The sequence below is a fragment of the Myotis daubentonii genome, chromosome 20 (assembly GCF_963259705.1).
Source record: "Myotis daubentonii chromosome 20, mMyoDau2.1, whole genome shotgun sequence".
NCBI lineage: Eukaryota > Metazoa > Chordata > Mammalia > Chiroptera > Vespertilionidae > Myotis > Myotis daubentonii.
The window spans coordinates 9,884,915-9,906,894 of NC_081859.1; the positions used below are offsets into that span (position 1 = coordinate 9,884,915).

Consider the following 21,980-nt stretch of genomic DNA (forward strand, 5'->3'; position numbering starts at 1 on the left):
TTACTTAGCCCAAATGTTGTTCTATGGCTTAAGTTCAAAATCAAATGCTCACCTGAGCAGTGTTGCTTAATTGGTTGAGCATTGACCCATGAACCAGGAGGTCACAGTTTGAGTCCCGGTCAAGGCACATGCCCTGGTTGCAGGCTCAATCCCCACAGGGGTGCATGCAGGAGGCAGCCGATTGATGATTCTCTCTCATCATTGATGTTTCTCTCTCCCTCTCCCTTCCTATCTCTCTAAAAATGCAGTAAAAACATTTTAAAATATTAAAAAATCAAATACTCAGACATTTTCATATTATTATCTAATCTATAATAATAAAAGTGTAATATGCTAATTAGGCCGGACGACCTTCCAAATGAAGCTGGGACTGTGAGGGAAGCCGGGTCCCAGGTGCCTGCTGGCAGCCAGAGGAAAGCCAGGTGCCAGAGGGAAGCTGGTGCCGGCAGCCAGGGGAAGGAAAGCCTAGTCTTGCACGGATTTTGTGCATTGGGCTTCTAGTTAAAATTATAAGTAACTAGAGAACAGGCACTATGCCTTATCTTCTTTATACCATTCAGAATAGACATTTAATAACTACTTGGTTGATGTTTTTTAAGTGAATCACTTTGAGTGTTCAGTGTGTATTTTTGCTGTGGCCTGAGTCCAGATTCACACCTGTCCTATAAAGGCTGTGCCCATCAGGCGTGACTTGAAGGAACGAGGATAATAATGCTGTACTTTTCCATTCCTAGGTGGAAACAACCAAGAAAACTAAATGGAATTCTGGAGCGCTATCTATTATATATTTCAAATCACATGCATGACTTTACCGTTTGGGATGTCGTCTATAACAGTACAGAGCTTTTTCAGGACCACACGCTACAGTACCTGTTGCCTGGCACCAAATATCTCCTCAAGCTGGGAGTAAGTTTGCTTTTCTCTATCACTTTCTCTGTCCCCTTCCTGTCTCTGCTGCTTCCCTTCCCTTTATTCCATCTTCTCTCCCTCCCTCACTTAAGAAAACAAGAACAAACCCAAAAAACCCTCATGTATCACTAGTCCCACTGAAAACTCACTTCAAGCTTAAATGTGAATGATGTTGATCTAATACACTTATTTCATATTATGCCAAATGATAGAATAACAATCTAAGTCAGTAGGTTTCCCAAATCTAATTTAGGATTATCAGAAATTCTTTTTTATTATTTGCAGAACGTCCTAAATGTTGAGGGCTTTTCCCAAAATGCTTAGATTAATAGGGTTATTTTCCCATGGAGCTTGTATTCATTTGAAAAACAATGCACAGTATGAAAATGTAGGTCTTATTTTTTCAATGAAGGTTTCAATGACCCCCCCACCCCAATATTGATCATTATTATATTCTGGTTTACATCACACTTCTATCTCAAAAGGACCATCACTTAATAAAACCATAGAACCAACATAGTTTACAGATTTCTGTAGAGAGACAATAGACTTTTCTTTTTTCTCATGCAAAATTGCACTTTTATGCGAAAGTCTTTTAAAAGACCTTGATATTACTGTGGAATTTATTCCTTTTGTTTTTTGATGAAATATAATCTTTTTTAAGTTTAATAGCACATCTGAAAATAACTGAATATAAACATGAGATTGTCCCTATTTGTTTTAAACGCACTCTTCATTTTATAGCAATACCTATATAAGGATATTTGCTTTGATAAATGCCATAGAAAATATTCCGCTCTTGATTATGAATAAATTTACATTTATGTAGACACTGTGTATGCATTCATTTTACTTAACACACTCTTGAATGCTCTAAATATTATACCAAGAGAGAATAAACTACATTCAACCATTGCTAAGTGTCTGACCTGACACCATAAAACAAGGGCAATCAGACAATGTTCCAAACGCTGTCCGCACTGGCTCTCGGTGCCTAGGTGTTCCGCACGCCAAGCGGGCTCATGACCTGCAGCCTTCGTTACTTACTTTATCACCCAAGATGTTAGAAGTGTATTAACTCAATTTTCAGAGGCAAATCCACAAGTCCACACTATTTTCAAAAAAAGTAGTCATAGCAGAATCTGGAAAATTCTCTACTGCTTAAAAGCAACCAGAATTAATTGTTACTCTCTTGGTTTTTATCAGGAGACAAATAACACAAAACAGGTCTGCTCTCGGGGCTGTGCAATCCGTGGAAACCCGCCTGAGTCTCTCTGTGTTTTATGAATCTGTGGTACCTTGAAAAATGAACAGCACTGGATTGTGATTCCACTCCCCTGAGTTTCCATTCCGGTTTTGCCACCAACTGTGTGGCCTAAGGCAAATTTACTTAACTGCACTGAGTTCAGTGTTTTTCAAGCCTAGAATTAGGATTTTTGAACTAAATGCTTTTTTAATGTCTTTTTAAGTCCCAAAATACTATGATGCTAAAAAGGTGACCCCCAAACAATATTCTATGGAGTCAGACAACATCTATCAGCCCCTGAATAATGTTGTTGCAAGATTGTAAAGATGTGGAAGTCTTGCCCTAACTCTTTTAGGAAAATACATTTGCTCATGTTACTTTTTATTTCACCATATTTATTAGGGCAGGAAATACACTGATATATGTTCAGGAAGTGTACTCAACTTAAAGGGTTTTTTACTCAACTCTGTTAACCAGTAAATGAAATGAACCAGAATATTTAGGTTTATCTTGGTTAATTAAGGGATTATCATATATTTCTCAGTTTCAACATCATAACTGGCTTTCAAGGTGGTAGATTAGTAGATGGAGATCCATCCTCTCAGCCAAGTGGAGCGGCCTTTATAGATCATCTTAGCATGTTGACTACGTATTGGAAAACAACCTGCCGACAACACCTTTAAGCAGGCATTATAGGCAAATGCATGGGAGTGGGAACCGCTTTGATTCACTCTAGACTCAGAGCATATGTTACTTCATATGATTTTATTTGATTTTTCTTGTTGGCTGGATTATAAACTTGAACGCCAGAGACTGTGTCTTTCAAAATTCTGTCTGCAGAGTCAAGCACAGTGCCTGGTGGAATCAAAAGCTCAGCAAATGATTCTTGAATGAATGAACACTAAGCATATTGATTTCATAAAGGATCTGAGGCTTCTGACATACATTAATTTGCTGTAAAATGTCAGAGTCGGGGACTATGTGATTTCAAATGTGTTCTTTCCACTAGAAGAAAAGGCATACTGTGTTGTTACACTCGACAAATGGAGTCATGAAGTGTGGTCGTCCCTAATAAACACAGTGCCAGCAATTAAATAAAGAAGATAGTGAGACACACAAGTATCCAGATATGTATGGTCTGGTAATTTTCATATCACTGCTAGACATTTGCCTCTTGATGAAGGTTGAGTGTTAAATATATTTCGTGGAAGGGTTTTTGGAAGTGACTCTTGGAAATGACCTTTTCAAAGGTCATTTATAGGTAATCTGGCCTTGTTCTTTTGCTTCGTACTTTAACATATGCCACATTATTAACATCCTCAGAGCCTGCTTATCTGAAAGCAGGTGATTGGAAAGAGAAGGCTAGTTTTGGTTGTTCCTAATAGGCATGATTTCAAAAACAGTTGATGTACTTTTATTAGTCACACATTTCATTAGACCAAAAAGTGAATTCCCTATTTGGTCAGAAGTGACTCATCATTTCAGGGTAGTCTCATGACTTTGCATTTTGTTAAATGGCTATAACTAATGAATGCTGTAGGAGATGGATAGAGACCACCTTATTTTAATGGCTCAGAGGCTTTCAAAGAGTTTGCCATTTCATAAAGGCATTGTTAGTCAACCCCACTATTTCGCTTAGATTTTCCAAGCCAGAATTGTAATGAGCATTCAGTTGCAGTGAACGCAGTGGCCTCTGGTGCTGGCAGGTCAAACCAGATGCTGATTGGTTTAATTTCATTTAGATGATATGAATTATTAGATCATTTGGGATGCAACCTTAAGAGTATGTATTTCCCTATAGATGGCAATGAGCTATTGTACTGCTCTCTCCACACCTCCAAATGCCTGCAAGAACAATGTGGGAAAACCCCAAAATATTGTGCAGGTAATTCTGTCATTTAAGCAGCCCCTGGATAAATTCTGCTTCATTCATTTACAAGAAAAATAACCTCAGGCACTCTTTAGACCCTTACGAAGTTCTCTGTCACATTACTTTTTCATGGATCTTCCCCGACAATCCAAAGAGCAGTCCTCCCAAACCAGAGGCTGTTTATCCCAGAAGGCATCCTAAAATTCTCAAAACCAAGTACATTTTCATTCACATTCTGTTTTTCAAAATACATGGTTTGATGTCCCATAGAACAGTATTTCTCTGGGGAGAGTTCACTGGGAAAAGCCTGAGGCTCTGGTTGAGAAAAAGAAAAGTGACAAGTCGCCAGTCAGAATTAAACCCCATTGAGGTAGGAGTTTAACAATAAGATGCTGCAACCTTTCCCCCTCCCAAGGCCACCCTCTGGGAAAAGATGGATTTCTCTCCTGGGGATGGAAAAGAAGGCTCTTGGGGCCACTTTCCCATGATGACACCACTGTCCCTCTGGCCTCCTTCCCGGCCACGTTTTCTGGTGGACGTTCAGCATTTGGAAATGTCCTAACCTTTCTTTTTTCCATGTTCAGATTGTTCTTGGGCTCACGGTGACATGTCCTAGAGTTTTGAGTCGGGGTTTGTCCACAATGTCAATTGATCCTTCTTTATTTGCAAAGAAATCTGTTCTCGGGAGGAGAATGGCTTCTCTCTTCCATACATATGCACAGGCCACAGCTGAGAATTAGAGGCGGCCCACCGAGGTTAATTAGGTCCCCAATCTCAATGCAATGCCATGCCCGGGCCACCGTTTAACCCGTCTGAACCTGGCTAACGCTGCTGAGAAATTATCCTGAAAACCTGGACTCACTGTCGTATTTTTCCCATAGCACGCGAGGTAGAGCTCCATGTCGATTGACCATATATTGTCATTTGTACCTGTAATAAATAGTTTGCGTTAATTTCGCAAATATTAAACTTCACTATAAAAAAAATCTCTAAAAATCAGTCAGCTTTCTCCTGTCTTCAGGGACAAGAATATCGTCTGCTTTCAGTACCAAAGGTCATTCCCTCATCATCAAACTGAAAAGCAGGGACAGGCCCAAAGGATAAAGGCGTATTTTAACTGTTTGTATTAGTGATATCTACCTTTCATGAAAAGGGACTCAGTGTCTGCTTTTTACATTGTCCTATGATTTTTCTTCTTCTTTTTCTTACTGATTTAGTAAAATTTAGTGCATTTTTGAAAGATCCTTAAATTTCACTGTGCAAATTACAGTTGTAACCTAGAGAGACGCTAAACAAAGCTTAAGTGCAGTTTTCAAATATCTGTGTTATTTATTAAAGATATATTTGTCAGCAAATTTAGTGTAGAAATCTCTGTGTCTGCCTCAATTTCCTGCAGAAATGCTTATCCAGCAACTTAGGGAGTGAAGATATTTTCCTAATACTTTTAAACATTTATTTGGGGATGATTTTGAATTTATTATGAAGGTGCACACAGAAGTTTCCTTCCATTTCTGGTGTTAGTGATACCTTATGAGGTGTGTGTGTGGGGGGGGGAGTGACCCTTTTAAGTCTGTCATCCGGTTAACAAAGCCCATTTCCTCGGGCGCATAAGTAGTGATTTGACCCTTTAAGCCAGTAAACTGCCACTCACCAGTGCCTTTGCTATTGATTTATGAGAAATATTGTTGTATTCGATTACACGGTTCTACTTTAAATATATCGGTCGCACTGTAGTAATGTGGAACACATTTATTTTGTGGGATAAAGAAAGCTTTATTTCAAAGAATCTAAAACTCTTAGTACGAATTACTTTTCTTCAATGTCCATCTAAACTTTTGGGACGCAGGCTGAAATGTGCTTTTTTCCACTATTTCTGTTCAGGCTTGCACCGGGGGCGGGTGCACAGTGAGTGAGCCCAGTGAGGCCCGGACGGAGGATTGCTCACCGGAAGGCGTGCCCGCCCCCAGAGCGCACTCCTATTCACCCCACTCCTTCAACATCTCCTGGACGGAGCCTGAGCATCCGAACGGTAAGTGAACTCTTTTAGCCTGGAGTCAAAAAGATGATTAGCAAAGGTAAATTAATAGTCTAAATGGCAGCATATATGTGGAGCTTAATTTTTAATGATCATTTTAGCACATAAAATACCTGAGATAGCATCTTGGCCTGTAGGTGCGAGATTGTGGTTTTTAGGCCAACACACAATTTTAGTGGCTCAAAAGTGCTCCCTTTTGATAGTTCCTGTGTACTGCATCTTCTTGTTAGCATGTTCCTGGAGAGGTGAGGAGAACCAGCGAGGATTCCGGAAGAAGGCAACTGTGACATTGCCATTGTATTTGCAATGACTTAGTGTTTTCAACAGTCATTCACTCTTTCTGGGAGAGAGAAGCAGAGAGGCAGAAAGTTCATGCACACATTGTATTTCAAAATGCTTTTGATTCAGTAAGTTTATCCTAACAGAGATCACTAGGACCTCCATATTTTTAATATATTCATAAATATTTCATTGTGCTTTTTTTAAACAATGCATACATTAAATATACATATACATGTACACTTGCCTCAGGTGAAAAAGATTGTATATGTTTCTAAATGGTATACGCATCTTTGAATAATTCAGAGAGTTGTTAGCCAGTTAAAGTTTACTAGAATAAAATCTTATTATAAAGAGTTTTGGTAATAACTTGGGGTGGAAATTGCTTGATTCATTGATGGACAATGTTTTTATGTTTCACACAGCATAGGGTCATTGTTCCAAACTGCAGAAGCTTACATATAACATCAAATTTTGTTCCTCCTTAAGATAAATATCAAGAAGACTTTAATCTCATAGAAACTGTTTTAAGTAACTCATTACTGAACATTGAAATGGCCTCATTTAGCCTAGACAGAAAGAATGAAAGAAAAAAATTGCAGTTTTATTAGTTTGTCTTATGTTTATTATGATATTAATTATTCCTGTCATCTCATTTTAATTAAACTTTTGGCAAATGCAGTAGATATATTGGAGGTGGTGGAGAGAGTTTTAATACTCAAAGTGAGTGATTATCTCTGCTATTGAAGTTATTCCTGCACTATTACAAATTTTCTAATAAAAATAAATGAATGTCCATTTGATACTTACATTAAACAGTGAAAAATCTTGTCATACTTCATGCTCCACAAAGAAGTCTAGTCCATGGGTGGCAATGGATATACTAATGATTTATTCCAGTTGGAATGTTGTTAAATGCTATGATATGATTTTCCCGGTGAACACTTTCTTTCATGCCAGTTGCTAGTTGCAGCTGGCTTTCCGGCTGCACTTGGAATCATAGGTTGAATAGAGAAATACTTTCTGTGTTTCAGAAAATCTTTACGTACTGTTTTGTGCATTTAAAAGCATTTTTAAAATGTATTCATTGAACAATAAGAATTTGGGGGGTTTGGGGTGTGTGTGTTAACATTTCTATCATATTCTGTGGTCCAGTGTTTCATCTTATCAGAATCTTAAAATGTTTCTTGTGGGAAAATGATTAGATATTTGAAGAGTAATCGTTTTATTACACTATTTTTTTTTATTCTCTTCTCTACTTCTCTCTTTACTTTGCCCAAATTTACCAGCATTTGCGGTCTACTGTTCATTGCCTCGAGAGGGGTGATCTGATTATTGGAAACATCCCATTGACTTGGTCATCAAAATGCGGGTGACTATTTAATACACCCCTGCATGCCCTATCTCTAGGCTCTAACTTGGGTTGAGACCTCTCCTCTTAGCACCCCTTCTGGAGACCTCCACACGGATCTCAGTTACACTTTACACTCAGACTATCCAGCGGGTTCTCTGCCTCTCTGTCTGCCCTCTCTCCTGTGTTCCCTCGCTCACTGATAAGTGCCACTCACGCACACCAGCCAGGAGCCTGGGTGGCACTCGTGACTTGCTCACCCCGATTTCTCTTGCCACATTCCCCCCAACTGCGTCTTCTCATAAAGGCACTAGTGTTTATCACCCAGAAGACATCAAGAGCCTCCGTATGCCGTGCTAAAATTTGTCCATTCAGAGTGTATTTCTGATAACGTACTAAGTGTCATCACTCTGATGACCTACTAGGTGTCATTGTTCTGATGGCACCACCTCGAATTTGCCGGAGCCTTCCTCTTGAGGGTGTTAGAGTCTCTGGGGGAGATATCCATGCAAACAAATAATCACAAGGTAAGAGGCACAGGAGATGCCAAAGTGTGAGAGAAGCAGCTTCCTGAGGAGGCCACGGGGTGTGGCTGTGCCATCCCTCGGGTCCTCATTCAGACGTAGTGGGTCCAGATAGGCACCTGCACTTAGAAGGCCATACTCTGTCACAGGTGCTGCTCGCCTGGGTTGGTATGTTCCAGCCTCCAAAATCTTGACTCTGTTAGTCAGTTAGAGACATAAATAGATTATTTCACCCGGGCTTTATACACATGAAGAGACTCATTGAGAAACAGTAAACCCACTTTTTGTAATACGTGTGTATATTTTCAAATGCATGCCTATATATGACAAATATATATGGAATGCATGGAAGGTTCCCATGTGAATGCCCAGTTCTTTCCTGAGGAGCAGTTGGTGGCCTCAGCCAGCATGGCTTAGGGAACAGGTTCTGTGCTTTTCATTACAGATTCCCATTTAAATGCTCAGCTCCTATCAAGAACATCCAGTGATAAATCTTACCTAACAATAATGTGGGAACATCTTTCTGTGACAGCTAAGTGGTGCTCCACTTCATCCTTTGAAAGTTATATGAAATCCCAGTGGCTGAGCCACAGCCCATGTGGCCTATCTTTTATTGATGGGCACCTAAGTTTCCATGAATTTGTTATTATAAATAATGCTACTTGCTGTTAATTGCCTTGGTGTGCCAAAAAGAATTGAAGCACCAATTCCTTATCATTTGATTGACACCTAGGGCTTTGCTTTCCTTGGGATAAGCCCTGTTTCATTCTCCTCCCTGGCTCCCCACACCTGCAAAAAGGTGGTGCAGGCTCCAGCTGTGTCCAACCAGAGCCCTTTGTCCCGGAGTCCCTCTGGCAAAGGTGTTCTTTGCAGGCTGTGATTTGGGGCAGGGCCTTTAAAACATATGAAAAGAGCTCCTTTTAGATCCGAGGTGGACGAGGGCTCCTCATTTTGTAGGGCCCCGACCCTTCCTGTGTGATGCCACTAGCCATCGATGAAAAGTAGCACAAGGAATGGCTGTCTAATCCGTTGGCGACCTGTCTTGTGAGGATTGCAACTGAATAATTAGAATTACGTTTCCAGAGCTTCCAACGTCTCATGAGCCATATTCCCTTCCAGAAGCTTAGGCCGTAGTGTCTGGAAATAAATGTTTTGTTCGCACTTGAAGTCTGCCTAGCTAAAGTCAGCATAATACCTGACGACAGCAAACTTACACGTCAGTAACATTTAGTGACATTCAGTGAATTAAAAAACACTAAAATACAGAATAGGAAATTCTTATTCTTTATGAATACTTACAATTCCTTGTCACTATCCACTCTCTTTACCTGAGAACATTTCCCTAAAACAGTTTCCCTGTCACCTGTGATCCACATGAGGGCGGGGGCCCTATGTCCCTAGTTCACCATTGTAGTCACAGGACTTGGCGGGGTACGAGGTGTGAGTAGATGGGCATTAAGCAGCTGTTGACTGCATTAATGTTCGCTGAAGATAGAGACAATAATAAAATGGTAATTGTGTTGATGGGAGAGGCATATACATACGCAGTCATACAGTACACACAAATGCACATTTACAGCGCGTCTCCTCGTTGTGTAACGGAGGTGGGATGATCTTGGAGGTGGGGGGAAGGCATCTCCCCCTGGCCTGCTGAAGGCTCTATGTGTGCTCTGGGAGATCCAGGCCCCTGGCGTCACCTGCTCATCAGTGCATAGTCCAAAGGAGGCCACGCGTGAGGCCGGGGCTCTTGGCTGCCTCCATGTGAAAGGGTATGTCGTTGCCACCGTCAGGATTAGGTGATGCGAAGATGGGCCTGGTAAGAGAAGGACAAAGAGAGCTGGGCCCCATTAGGTTAGACAAGGGTCCTGGGGTCTCCAGCAAAGGAAGAGCAGTCGAGGAACCCGCAGAAGCATTGCCATAAGCTAGCCTTCCGGGTTGGGCCAGCTTTGTGAGAATGAATTCATGGCTGTGTATCAGGATAGTGGCAGTGATATCAATAAGAACAGAAAAGTTTCAGGAAGTTAATTATTTTTGCAGACTTAAACATAGTACTGCGAGGACAACTAATTCTATTAAAGGAATTAGTTCCTTTTTTGAGTATATATATTAGTTCAGAGAAACCAATGGACTATAGGTCTTTTTATACACATCTGATAGATGCTGTCCTGAGGACATTAAGGGTGATAGAGAAGGTAAACACATTTTTATAATATATGAACATGAAGGTGTGCATGTAAATATTAAGTACTCCCCTCATGCAAAGAAAGGATTTGATTTCCTGTTAACACAAATAATAATAGTAATAGCAATAACAATATCTACCATTTATAGCTATGTGCCAGACACTTAATTCTCGTCAGTAGCCCATAAAATAGGTATAATTTCCACATTCAGATGTGGAGACTCCATTTTATAAGTATTAACCAATTTAACTATCAAGATAAGACAATGAATTAAGTAGAATTATAATACAAATAGGATGTGAATGACTCAAAAATTCATGGTTTAACTCCCTGTACTTCTGTATACATCAACTTTTCATGGAAATGGTCATAATATAGTATCCCATCTAGTTATGTGAAAATATATTTTTTAGTTACTGTGACTTGTCCAATGTCGTATTCTCAGTGCTAATACTTAATATTCCTAAGATCCCTATTTTGATTTTTCTCCAGTTTTAAAGAAATAACTGTACGTATTTTTTAAAGAAACTTTTATTTTGAAATGCATTTATTTTTAAGAAGTCAAAATGTGCTTCTATTGCCTTTCCTGGAAATGCCCCGTTTTAGTGGGAGACGTGGGTAATGAGATTCAGCGACTCACTTAGGAAGCTGCTTGACAGTTTCGAGCAAACCCCGTGTAACGGTTATGAAACACCTCCGCTCCGTTTGTCAGGTAGAATTTCCCCCGCACACTCTTTTTTCGATTACCCTGATTCCATTTTTAGGAGAGCATAACAGTAATAAGGCATTATTCCACAATGTGAGAGCTGTTCTCTCTTTTCCCTTTTAATTGAAGGATCAACTATTCACACAGGGACATATCTGCCACATTCAATCATCGTCGGAGCTCAGTTGATATTCACATTGCCATGCTGTCCTGGGGAAAAAACAAACAAGTGTGTTTGGAGCAACCCTATTCACTAGGCATGTTATTTTTATGACACACTAAAGTCTTGCTGTTTAATTCTTACAGTAAACAGAATTCCTCAGTTTAAACAGAGATATCTTGTGTTAAATTTACATTGCGTTGTACTTGCCTTGCGTTGCCTTGGTTATGTGTGACAGCCTATTGAGCACCTTAAGAAATGCAATGTGACATAACACGATGAAGAGGCCCACGGATGTGTATCCCAGTGGATGTCCTCGATGGACAATTACGATTCCACTTCCCTGTGAAAATTAAACACCTTAAAAATTCTACCGTGATGGAAAGAGGAAGGTGAAACTGCTTACACCAGGTAGCCAATGGGAATTAAGTGTCCATTTTGTGGATTATCCATTAAAGAAACAGAGTTTATCGAGCTGGATTAAATAACCGATCCCCCTTAACACGTAGTGTAATGTTGTTTTCTTACCACTATCTTACTGATTATTAGCGTAAGAGAATAAGCAAGAAAAAAAAGACAAAAATACAATACAGTAAAGTATAATTAAATTTGCATTAAAAAATCTTTATTGTTGAAAGTATTATAGATCTCCCCTTTCTCCCCCCATTGACCCCTTTCTAGCCACCTCCATCCCCTGCCCCAGGCCTTTACACCCCGTTGTCTGTGTCCGTGGGTTATGCATAGATGCATACAAGTTCTTTGTTTGATCTCCTCCCACCCACCCACCCTTCCCCACCTTCCCTCCCCCACCTTCCCTCTGAGGTTCTACAGACTGTTCCATGCTTTTGTGTCTCTCTCTCTATTTTGTTCGTCAGTTTGTTCATTAGATACCACATGAGTGAGATCATGTGATACTTACCTTTCTCTGACTGGCTTATTTTGCTTAGCATAATTCCCTACAGGTACATCCATGCTGTAAATTTGCATTTTTAAAAAAATCTTAGATATTTTCCTTCTGCCTCTCAATCCACTCTCCACTCATCTCCCCTCAGCCTTGTGTCCTAGGCTGACCTTCATTCACAATGTCATTAGGCCTCTTCTCTCGCCCTCTCTGGCTTCCTCTTGGTTTGTCCATGGGCAGGGGCAGGGGCAGCAGCAAGAGAGGAGAGGATGAAGGGAGACAGCAGTCTCCGAACTTGCTTTCCTCTGCCTGACTCTGGGCTCCAGGGCCATATTCCTCCACCAAAGGCCATAGGTCCTATCCAGTGGACCTTTCCTATAACTTGGCTCTTTCTCCAGATTCCCGAATCTGTTCTCCACATGGAAGGGTGTTTGCTGGTCTCAGCCAACTGGTCTCCCAGGAGTCCTAGCTGGGGATGCTTTATTATCATGGATTGCTCTCCCTTTACCCCTCCGATATCTTCATGAATGGTCCCTTCACTAATTATCCCCCATTGTCTATTTAAGGTGTCATGAGTTCCCCACCGAGACTCTGATTGATCCCTAAGTCTCAGTTAATCCACACTTAACATGCAGAATTTGGGGGCTGGATGTGGAGATCAATGAGAAAGACTTTCCTTCATTCCTGAGCGTCCACGGCAAACCAGCAAACAAACAGTTTCCATGCTGCTCCAACTTGTTTTGTCACAGTAGACATTTTAAAAGCAAACAAGGAGAGCCATGTTCAAAAGTTATAAAGGCAGACGTTTTTAATCAATCTGTGATATTTGAATAATAAATATGAAGCGACTTATTGCTGCTATCATTGAAAGCGTTCTATTTGTTGTGAAATCTTTATTCTAATTAATCAAATAAAGATTGATGACATTTTTTCCTTTTGGTGCACTAGTTCCTAGTGTCAAGTTCAGCATAAGGACTAGTAGTGTTGTCAAGTTCAGCATAAGGACCATGAGCGTCCCTGCTCGGGGGCAGCTGTGTCTCTCCCGTCCATACCAGCTAAACATCACTCATATGCAGCAGGGACAGGTGGGTCTGGCCCTTGGTCCGGGACCCAGCCCTCAGGTGGATCCTCCTTAACCTGAGTGAGTGTTCCAAGGAGCATTCAGCCAACAGTGAGATCCTGGGGAGTCCCAGGACCACAGGAAAGGCCACCCTCAAGCTGTTAACCCCTTCCTTCTCAGATGAAAGCCAACCCAGAAGGTTGAAAGCAAAAAAGAAAAGAAAAGGAAGTTTACTTATTTCCATAAGGATTGATATTGTCTTATTCTTTCTGTCCCCAAAGCACCAAGCATAGTACCTTTCAGGTAATTGGCTTTCAATAAATCTTTGTGAATCTTTTCATTAGGTTCATCTCAATCGCTTTTAGGGTCAGAACATGTTTGTTTGTTTTTTTGTTTTATAAGTATGTTTTTATTGATTTTTTATTTTTATTTTTTTTAGAGAGGAAGGGCAAGGGAGAGAGAGGAACACTGATGTGAGAGAAAATCATCTATTGGCTGCTTCCTGCATGCCCCCTACTGGGATGGACCCCCAAAAGCCAGCATGGGCCCTGACTGGGAATCGGATCATGACCTCCTGGTTCATAGGTCACCACTCAACCACACCAGCCATGCCATCAGTTCTTTATTTTAATGTGATCGTTAAATAATTTAGAAGAGAAAAGGAGACTGGCCATGGCTAACAGGCGTAGTAGCAGCAGTGGGATGTGATTGCCAAGTTCCACACCTGAATTCCTGCTTGTCTGACCTTGAGAAATAGCGTAGCTCCTCTAAGACTCCATGTGCCAACTGTATAACAAGGCAAATAGCAGTTTCTATTTCTTGGTGTTGCCACAGTTAATGGAAATGACTCATACAGAGCATGTAGCTAATGCCTAACTCAAAGTTTCAGTACATTTTTAATAATAAAGTGTTTTATAATTTCAGAAATACTTGCGTGGCCTTTCCAGAACTTGGCATTTTGCTTTTCCCAAAGCTGTTCATATGTGTCCTACACTCAAGCCAGAAAAGGAAATTATCTCTTTAGGCTTAATTTTAAAAGTCCACTAGATTACAGTCATTAGTTTTTGTTACTCACCTTGGGAATCTGAGGGCATTGAAAATTGTTGTGTTAATAGATGTTTGAAACTTATTACTAAATGCATGTTTTTGGAATTGAATATGAAATGTTTCATATTACACTTCTATTCATATCAAAAAATCTGCTAAGAGTAACAAGCTATGAAATCTGCCTGCATATATTGGTAAGAAATGGAGTGGGCTCTTCGAATGATGTCTCTTGCTGTTCAGGAATTTACCAGAAAGTTTGGCTGTGTGTCCTTAATTTGGGATTTTGTAGTTAATGGTCTTGGCCAGACCAAATCAAAAGAACGACCTGGCCTAGTCACAGGCTCCCTTTTTGAGGGCATATGTGGACACCAGCTCTAAACCACCACGTGTCCTGCTTTGGCCTGACCTTGAAATCCAGTGATTGGATGATGACACCCGGACCAAAAGACACAAAACACACAGAGGCCAACATCACGTGTCTGTTCCATCCTCACGACACGTTTACATGCTCCCTGATTTGAGGACCACTGATTGTGTGGGAACAACAAAATAGGTGACTGTTCTTCTCAGTTATGAGATAACAGCAGAAAAGATTCGATGGCCATAGATATTGACGTGGGTAAAGATCAATTTGGGCGTAAAGCTGACAAGACTCGCGATGGAGTTGGTATGTTGGATGAGGTAGAGGAGGATGTAAAAAAAATATGTATTTAAAGGGAACACCACTTACCCAGCGTATACTCATTATATAGTTCTGTTCTACGATTGCTCTTTAAGCCCTTCCTACAAATGCTGTCAAATATGTTATCTACAGAATGTGTGTGTGTGGTGTCCGATCTTACCTGCACTGAAATGGGACTCCGGTGTCATCTCCCTCTCAATTCAAGCGCATCCTAGGTGCTAAAAAAAAACCCCACACTTAGCGGTTGAATTAACTGTCACAAATCTCACTTAACTTTATGCTCAGCTCATTGTCATGTGCTCATCTTACACTAAGCCCTGTCTCAGTCACCGTCTGTTGTTTCTTCATCCAGAGTTCCAGATGTCACGGGTATCTGCTTTCTCCGCAGAGCTTGCTAGGGGTTGACTTGCCAGAGTGAGTCAGGGAGACAAATCCAGGAAGTGACTTTTGAAAGACTGTCACTGAGGGAGGATGGAAAAGAACTCAAAAAGTAGACACAAGGAGTGGCAAAGCAGAGCCACTGAGGGATGTTAAGGGTAAGAGCTGGGTGAGGGTCCTGTGTCTCATGTGCCCCAGAGGGCATGACTGAGTTAGAGACTTCAGTCTTTGACGTCCATGTGCGCGGTTGGACTCATCACAGAGGTGATCCAATTACATTCATTACCGTCTGAGTGAGAAGACAGGTGTGTAGCACTTGCTAGAAAGATTTCCTTCCAAATGGTCCAGATTTTGAAAGTTTGTACTTAAGGGCTGAGATTTAGTTACAATGAAAATGAACTTCTGTAAAACATCTCATTTCCCAATATGTCAGGGAAGTGAGATATTATGCACATAATCCCAGCATAAAAGAAATTCTCTGCCCCCCAATTATGTACGAAAAGGGAAATATTGATTTGGGTACGTTCTGTTTCAATGTTGAGAAGTAGGTCAAGTAGATTGCATTTCAGGCGTCCTACAAGTTCTTTAAGAGCTTCTGCAACACATTATTTGTACGTAGGTGTGTGTGTGTGTGTGTGTGTGTGTGTATGTATTCAGTGATTGCTTAGCATGGTGCCTGGAACATCATAAGTTCTTGTCCTTATTATAACAGTGATTTGATCCATCTTTTTTCTCTTAAATTTTCAACAAAGTGTTTGGTTTTCTCTTAGGTATTTGTCATTTCTTAGTTTTAATTCATTTGTGCTTTTGTGCGTCTCATATGAAGTGACATTAAATCAAATGCTTTCTGGTGAGCATCCTCAGCGGTACCCCAGATGGTCCCCTAGAATAAAGAAAAGCCAGTGGGAGTAGCCATGCTCTTGTGGGACCATGTGACGCGTGATGGTAAAATGAAGACTCTCTTTCCAAAATCTGGAAATGAGGGAAATAGACCTGCTTTCAGAAACATCAATTGTGCAAAGTTACCTTCAAAATAGGAAAATGGATCATAAGTAGCTTTATTAAAGTATTAACGCATGGAAACTTTAAAAAGTGTTCATCCTTTAAGGAAGTATTGATCAAGGTCTAAGTGACCAAAGAGAAAACGTGCGAGGCCTTTAAGACAGACTTTCTTTAATACGAGGAGCTGGTTACTGACGTGTCCGAGGAACAAAAGGGAAAGGGAAGTAGATGCAGAGCAAACAGGGAGACTGTGGGCTTAGCAATTTGATATTTAAGGGTTTAAAGACCCTTTTACCCTTTGGGAAAAGACAGAGTTCAGACTCGGAAATACCAGATGCTGTGATTCCACAAAATTAGGAGTCACATCAAGTGCTTATTGCCCGGCCAGTGTGGCTCAGTCCATGAAACAGGAGATCACGGTAGGATTCCTGGTCAGAGCACATGCCCAGGTTGTGGGCTCCATCCCCAGGAGAGGCGTGCAGGAGGCGGCCAATCAATGTTTGTCTCTCGTCAATGTTTCTCTCTCTCCCTCCCCCTTCCTCTCTATAAAGTCAATTAAAAAATATTTTTTTAAAACGAAGTGCTTGCTTTTTCGAAGTCATTGTTTGCTGTTGCCTACTCATCCTACTCAGTGCCAATTGTTATTTTTCCAGGTGTGATCACACGCTACGGGCTATATCTGGATGGACTGCTCATTCACAATTCCTCAGAGCTCAGCTGCCATGCTTACGGATTTGCTGCGTGGAGCTTACATTCTTTCAGAGTCCAGGCCTGCACGGCCAGAGGGTGTGCTCTGGGCCCACTGGTGAGTGTGTGTGGACAGCCTGGTGGTCATTCCATGTCAGGGGACAGGAACAAGGGAAATGTAGGGCTCTTTGCTCAGCTATCCTTTCAAGGAGGATGGGGGGGATTTCTTTTTATAAAATGTCACTTAGGAGTTAGTAATTGTCTATATTCAACATAAATGTCAAGAGTGCACATAATGAAGGGCAGAATCATCTGAATGTTATTGAAAAGAAAATGTGCAAACATACAATTTTGCCGAATTTAGTATCCTAGTTTAAGTACATTTTTTCTCCCTGATATTGGGCTCTACAACTAAGTTTAAGTTTAAAAGGTGAAAATAATTAAAAACTTGTAACTGCCACAATATGTCAATACTGCTCCACAATAATTGGGCTAATCAATGAAAAGATTGAGTTTGCCTCATCTATTAGAATAAAATATTTAAATTTTATGAGTGTGATATAGCTTCATGAGAACCGTATTTAAAATTACATTAATATCAGCTTTTCATATCCTCATTTCAGAAATCTACAATACACACCCATATTTCATTAGGAGCTAAAAGATTGATGAAATTGTGCTTTTTATTATTGGTGTCATTTTAAAAATCCAATTAATAGTACGTAATTGTCCTAGACTAGCAAGCCATTCTTTAGTTTCCAAACATTACATTTTCATTTGTGAGTTTTTTTCTTGATTAATGAGATTTACCTTCTTTTAAGGGAAATGATCATTAGTTTTAGATACTTTCTGGCAATCTTGGCTCATGCCCTGTCATTTTAATGCACTCTGTCTTCATTGAAGAGTGTATTGTATAAATATTACCTTGAAAAACAGCGCCACCATTTAAGTTTTGCTTCCTTATTTTTCATTGCGCCTCCCATTTTGTTTCAGCAATTGGTTGCTTTCCAAGCTGCTAATAACGTCATCTATCTGTGGAACCGAGCTGTAGTCTTTATTGCCATTAAGTATTTTATAGCCCAGACCCTCAGACGGTTACTTACTCTTAAAAGCAGGAATGGCAATAGGCCAGCTTTTCTTCTCTATTCAAAAAAATAAAAAAGGAAAAAGAAACAAAAGAACACTTCACAAGAGCTTGAAACTTAGACTTTTTCAAAAATAGAATCTGCCAATTGTGGTCCCGGCTACTGCATGGGCTTCCCCCCACCCTGTCTCTGAATGTTCCCACAGCTTTAACCAAGGGGGACACGGTTATCGATCTGTGTCCTGCGTGTATTGGAGGCGATGTGAGCCTCACGAAATCAAATGCCACAGAGCCCTGATGGGCAGGGGGGAACGGAATTGGACTGTAAAACCCACTCTGCCGCGGCCTCGTCCGTTCCAGACCCAGCCCTGACACCAGGGGGACTTACTCTCTCCCCTCGGAACTCTTCTTTATCCTGTGCTCACGGTAAAATGCTCTTCCCAAGTCAGTGATCCATCTCTACTCACTGGGCTTAAACAGCAATGTCTTTATTTAGAACAAGCCAACCAGATGCTGCCAGGAAGTTAAAACCTGTAGTCTTCAATTGATTTCTAAAATATTGTGTACCAATTACAGTATGTAATATGCCCTTAAGAGATTACATATGAGTACTCTGAATAGCCCTAGATATCTGTCACAATCATGTAGGATATTATAGATTCAGGTCTTTTTAGTTCATGATCTTTTTTTAATGTGTCCATATTGACTTAAGAAATGTATGAATCAGACTTAAAAGTCAGACTTTCTTATGATCAAATTACAATATGACATTCAACAGAATTCAGCCAAATGTAATGATGCGCATATACATACACACACACACACACACACATATGCATACACACACCACTTACAGGCATTCTTTATATGAAGCTGGATGTTATAACATCTTATTGAAATACAAGTTTATAATTTATATTTTTTAATGTTTTTATGGCAGAGTTCAAAGAATAAATAGTGAGTCAAATTTTTGGTTCATCTAACAACGTTTCTTAATGATAATTCTTGGTTCTTAGAAAACCTGCCTATTTATTTTTCATCTGTTATATATTTAATATTTTTTCATGCATGTGGGGAAATACTATTCAGTGTTTTCTGTGATATGTTCTACAGTCTCAAATGTGGTATGGTTCACTCTCAAAATTTGAAAATTGCTCATATAAAAGAAAAAATACGTTTAAGAGGACAATTTTGAAAAATACAATATTTAAAAAATAAAAGTACATACACAAATTCCATACTCTTACCATTTTAATATTGTATTAGCTAAATAAGTTATTTTTCTCTTACCCTGACCAAGTTCAGTACCTCTTATTTGTGGTTCAGAAGGACTTGCTCTTGTAGCCATTTGGGGGGGGGGGGAATTGCTTTATCACTTGTTTAGTTCTTCTCCATGTACACAATGTATTTTGCTTTTAAGGAAATCCCAATATGAAAAACAATTTGCAATGTGTTTGATCCTAATTTTAACATGCTAATATGTATCATCATATTAAATCTCGTAATTGGGCCTTTATAAAAGTATGAAATAATGAAAAACAAAAACAAAAAATGCAACGGAGGACTTTTAAATTGCTTTCCTTACTTTCAGTTATATTGTTGAATTATATTAGAGAGAAACCATTCACACTTGGTGTCTCTATAAAAAAAATACAATTAATTTGTGCCTAGGAGGACCATTTGCTTTGGCTTATTTTCCCCCATTTAGCCCATGTTAGATACCGCTGCCGTTGGAGTCTGAGATTGGGAATTTTATTAGTGTGTCTGGCCTTAGAACATTCATTGGATTCAGTTCCCCGGGGACCCTCTTAAGGACCGAGTCTGAAACTATAGGTCATTGCTGTGTCAGATAGTTAAAAACCTGGCTTGTTTTCCTGGCGTTGGCATGCTTGTACAGATAAACACCCAGACACACATGGACACAGGCATTTTCACATTCATTTTTTTTACATGAATGTGTATGTAAGACACCACATTTTAATTAAAATATATATTAGGGTCGGGAGAATTCTACATGGGAAATCAGCCCACTTATTACTGCTGTGATGTCCCATGCCTCCTTGGGAAGCATACTGCTTCTACTAAGCTTCTGATTCCTCAACTATTACAAAAGGAAAATGATGCCTACTTGTAAAGGGTTGCTGTGAAAATTTAAATATAATTTATACAAGGGTTTCTGCTATTTGGTAAGAGTTTCATCAAGAATGAAAAGATGATGAAAATCATGTTTTCATTGACCATTTGTGCTCAAACATTTTCACATGGGAGGTTTCCATGTGAAATCCAAGCTAACCTTCCAGAATTCCTTTTCTTTGACATTTTTTTAAGGCAAGTTAGATAATCAAAAAAATTTTTAAAAAATGTCAAGACTGAGCCGGTGCAAAATAGTATAATTGCCAAATTTAATGTAGAGCCAAATCTGGAGTATTTATCCAGATATTTAAGGAAATGTTAAAAATATATTTACTTTGAATTAACCAGACATTTGAGGATAATAATATAATTATCTGAAATTGCTCTTAATTCTTCAACTGCTTTAGGCTCATTTTACTTGGAACTCTTTAAAATCATTTCTTTGCAATAGTTTCAACCAAATACATAGACATAATGAAACCATTTGCATTGTTATGAAATATTAAAATGATGAATTGACATTTTTTTTAGTCAAGCTTCTTGGTCATTTTTGTACATAGCTATAGACTGAAAAAAAAAAAGAGCAGGAGTTATAGATCTAGAGAACTCTATGGCCTTTCTCAGATGAAAATAAGACATGTTGTAACTTCATAATTATTAAAAATTAACACTGTCTTTATCACATTTATTTTCATTATTGGGACAGTATATGCCCCCTTAGAAATGGAGGTTTCATAATTGAGAATATTTGCCTGCCTGAGGATTTCATGTTTGATCAACTTCTTGTAAGGCATGGGCCTACACTTTAAAAATAAGGTCAAAATTATCAACATATTCAAAAAATCTTTTAAAAAACAAAAACAAAACAATGGACATTTATTTTTCTCTCCGTTCTGGAAGCTAGAAGCCCATGGTCAAGGTTCTCACTGATTCATTAAGAGGCCAACATGTATGAGTGACACTTATGATCTGTGGTTGTTAACTGATTTAAAGCCAGTTATTCAGAGATGCTAAAATACTCCAAACCCCTTTCTACTTTCTTACATCTTCTCTCCCTCTGGTCACTTAGTCATTTTATTTATTTAGCTTTTAAAATCTTTCTGGGCCTTGGCAGTTAGGGATTCTGTTGTAGTTCAGTGTCCTTATATTCAAACAATTCATCTTTCGCTCTTCAGAGGTTCATTAACACTATTAATGACATTTTTAGCTGTTTTTGTGATTATACCTTAGGGATGGAGTCAATCAGGTACATTTATTTTTTGGTGTTTGACATGATGCCATCTTCATGTAGAGAGAGAGAACTTGTTGTAGCCTTTGACCAAGCCCAGAAGTCAGGAAGTCAATGGAAACAGATCTTATGCATTTCTTCTCCTTTGCAATAACATGAACGTTGTTGGTAAGCAGTCCTGACAATAGACGGTGGCTGTGCACAGCCACGGGCCTCAGCACGGTGGGGTTTGATCCACGTATCCCGGAAATCACAAACAACGGCCTTGGTGAGGCGCTCACACTGTCAGCGTGAACAGCAGGAGGAAGAAAACACGAGGCAGGCTTTGATCCTGCTGACACAATGAGGCATTCATACAAGATGCTATTGTCAAAACCGCTTCCTTCACAGCCCAAAGAGAGTCTTTGAAGATGCAGGCTCAAAGGGAAGCATGGACTCATTTGCAAACAAAAATAAATCTCTCTCTGCTCACAGGTAGAAAATCGAACTCTCGAAGCTCCCCCTGCAGGGACAGT

At 39.7% G+C, this 21,980-nt stretch overlaps 1 protein-coding gene across 1 annotated transcript in view; it reads left to right on the plus strand.

Moving 5' to 3' along the window:
* USH2A (usherin) overlaps positions 1 to 21,980 on the plus strand; it is a 390,811-nt gene that overhangs the window by 199,436 nt on the left and 169,395 nt on the right. Inside the window, exons 33-36 of the mRNA XM_059677365.1 lie at positions 735 to 906; positions 5,907 to 6,054; positions 16,987 to 17,138; positions 21,940 to 21,980. The exon at positions 21,940 to 21,980 is cut by the window's right edge and continues 122 nt beyond it. Of these exons, the coding sequence (XP_059533348.1) occupies positions 735 to 906; positions 5,907 to 6,054; positions 16,987 to 17,138; positions 21,940 to 21,980 (513 nt within the window). The remainder of the gene's footprint in view (positions 1 to 734; positions 907 to 5,906; positions 6,055 to 16,986; positions 17,139 to 21,939) is intronic.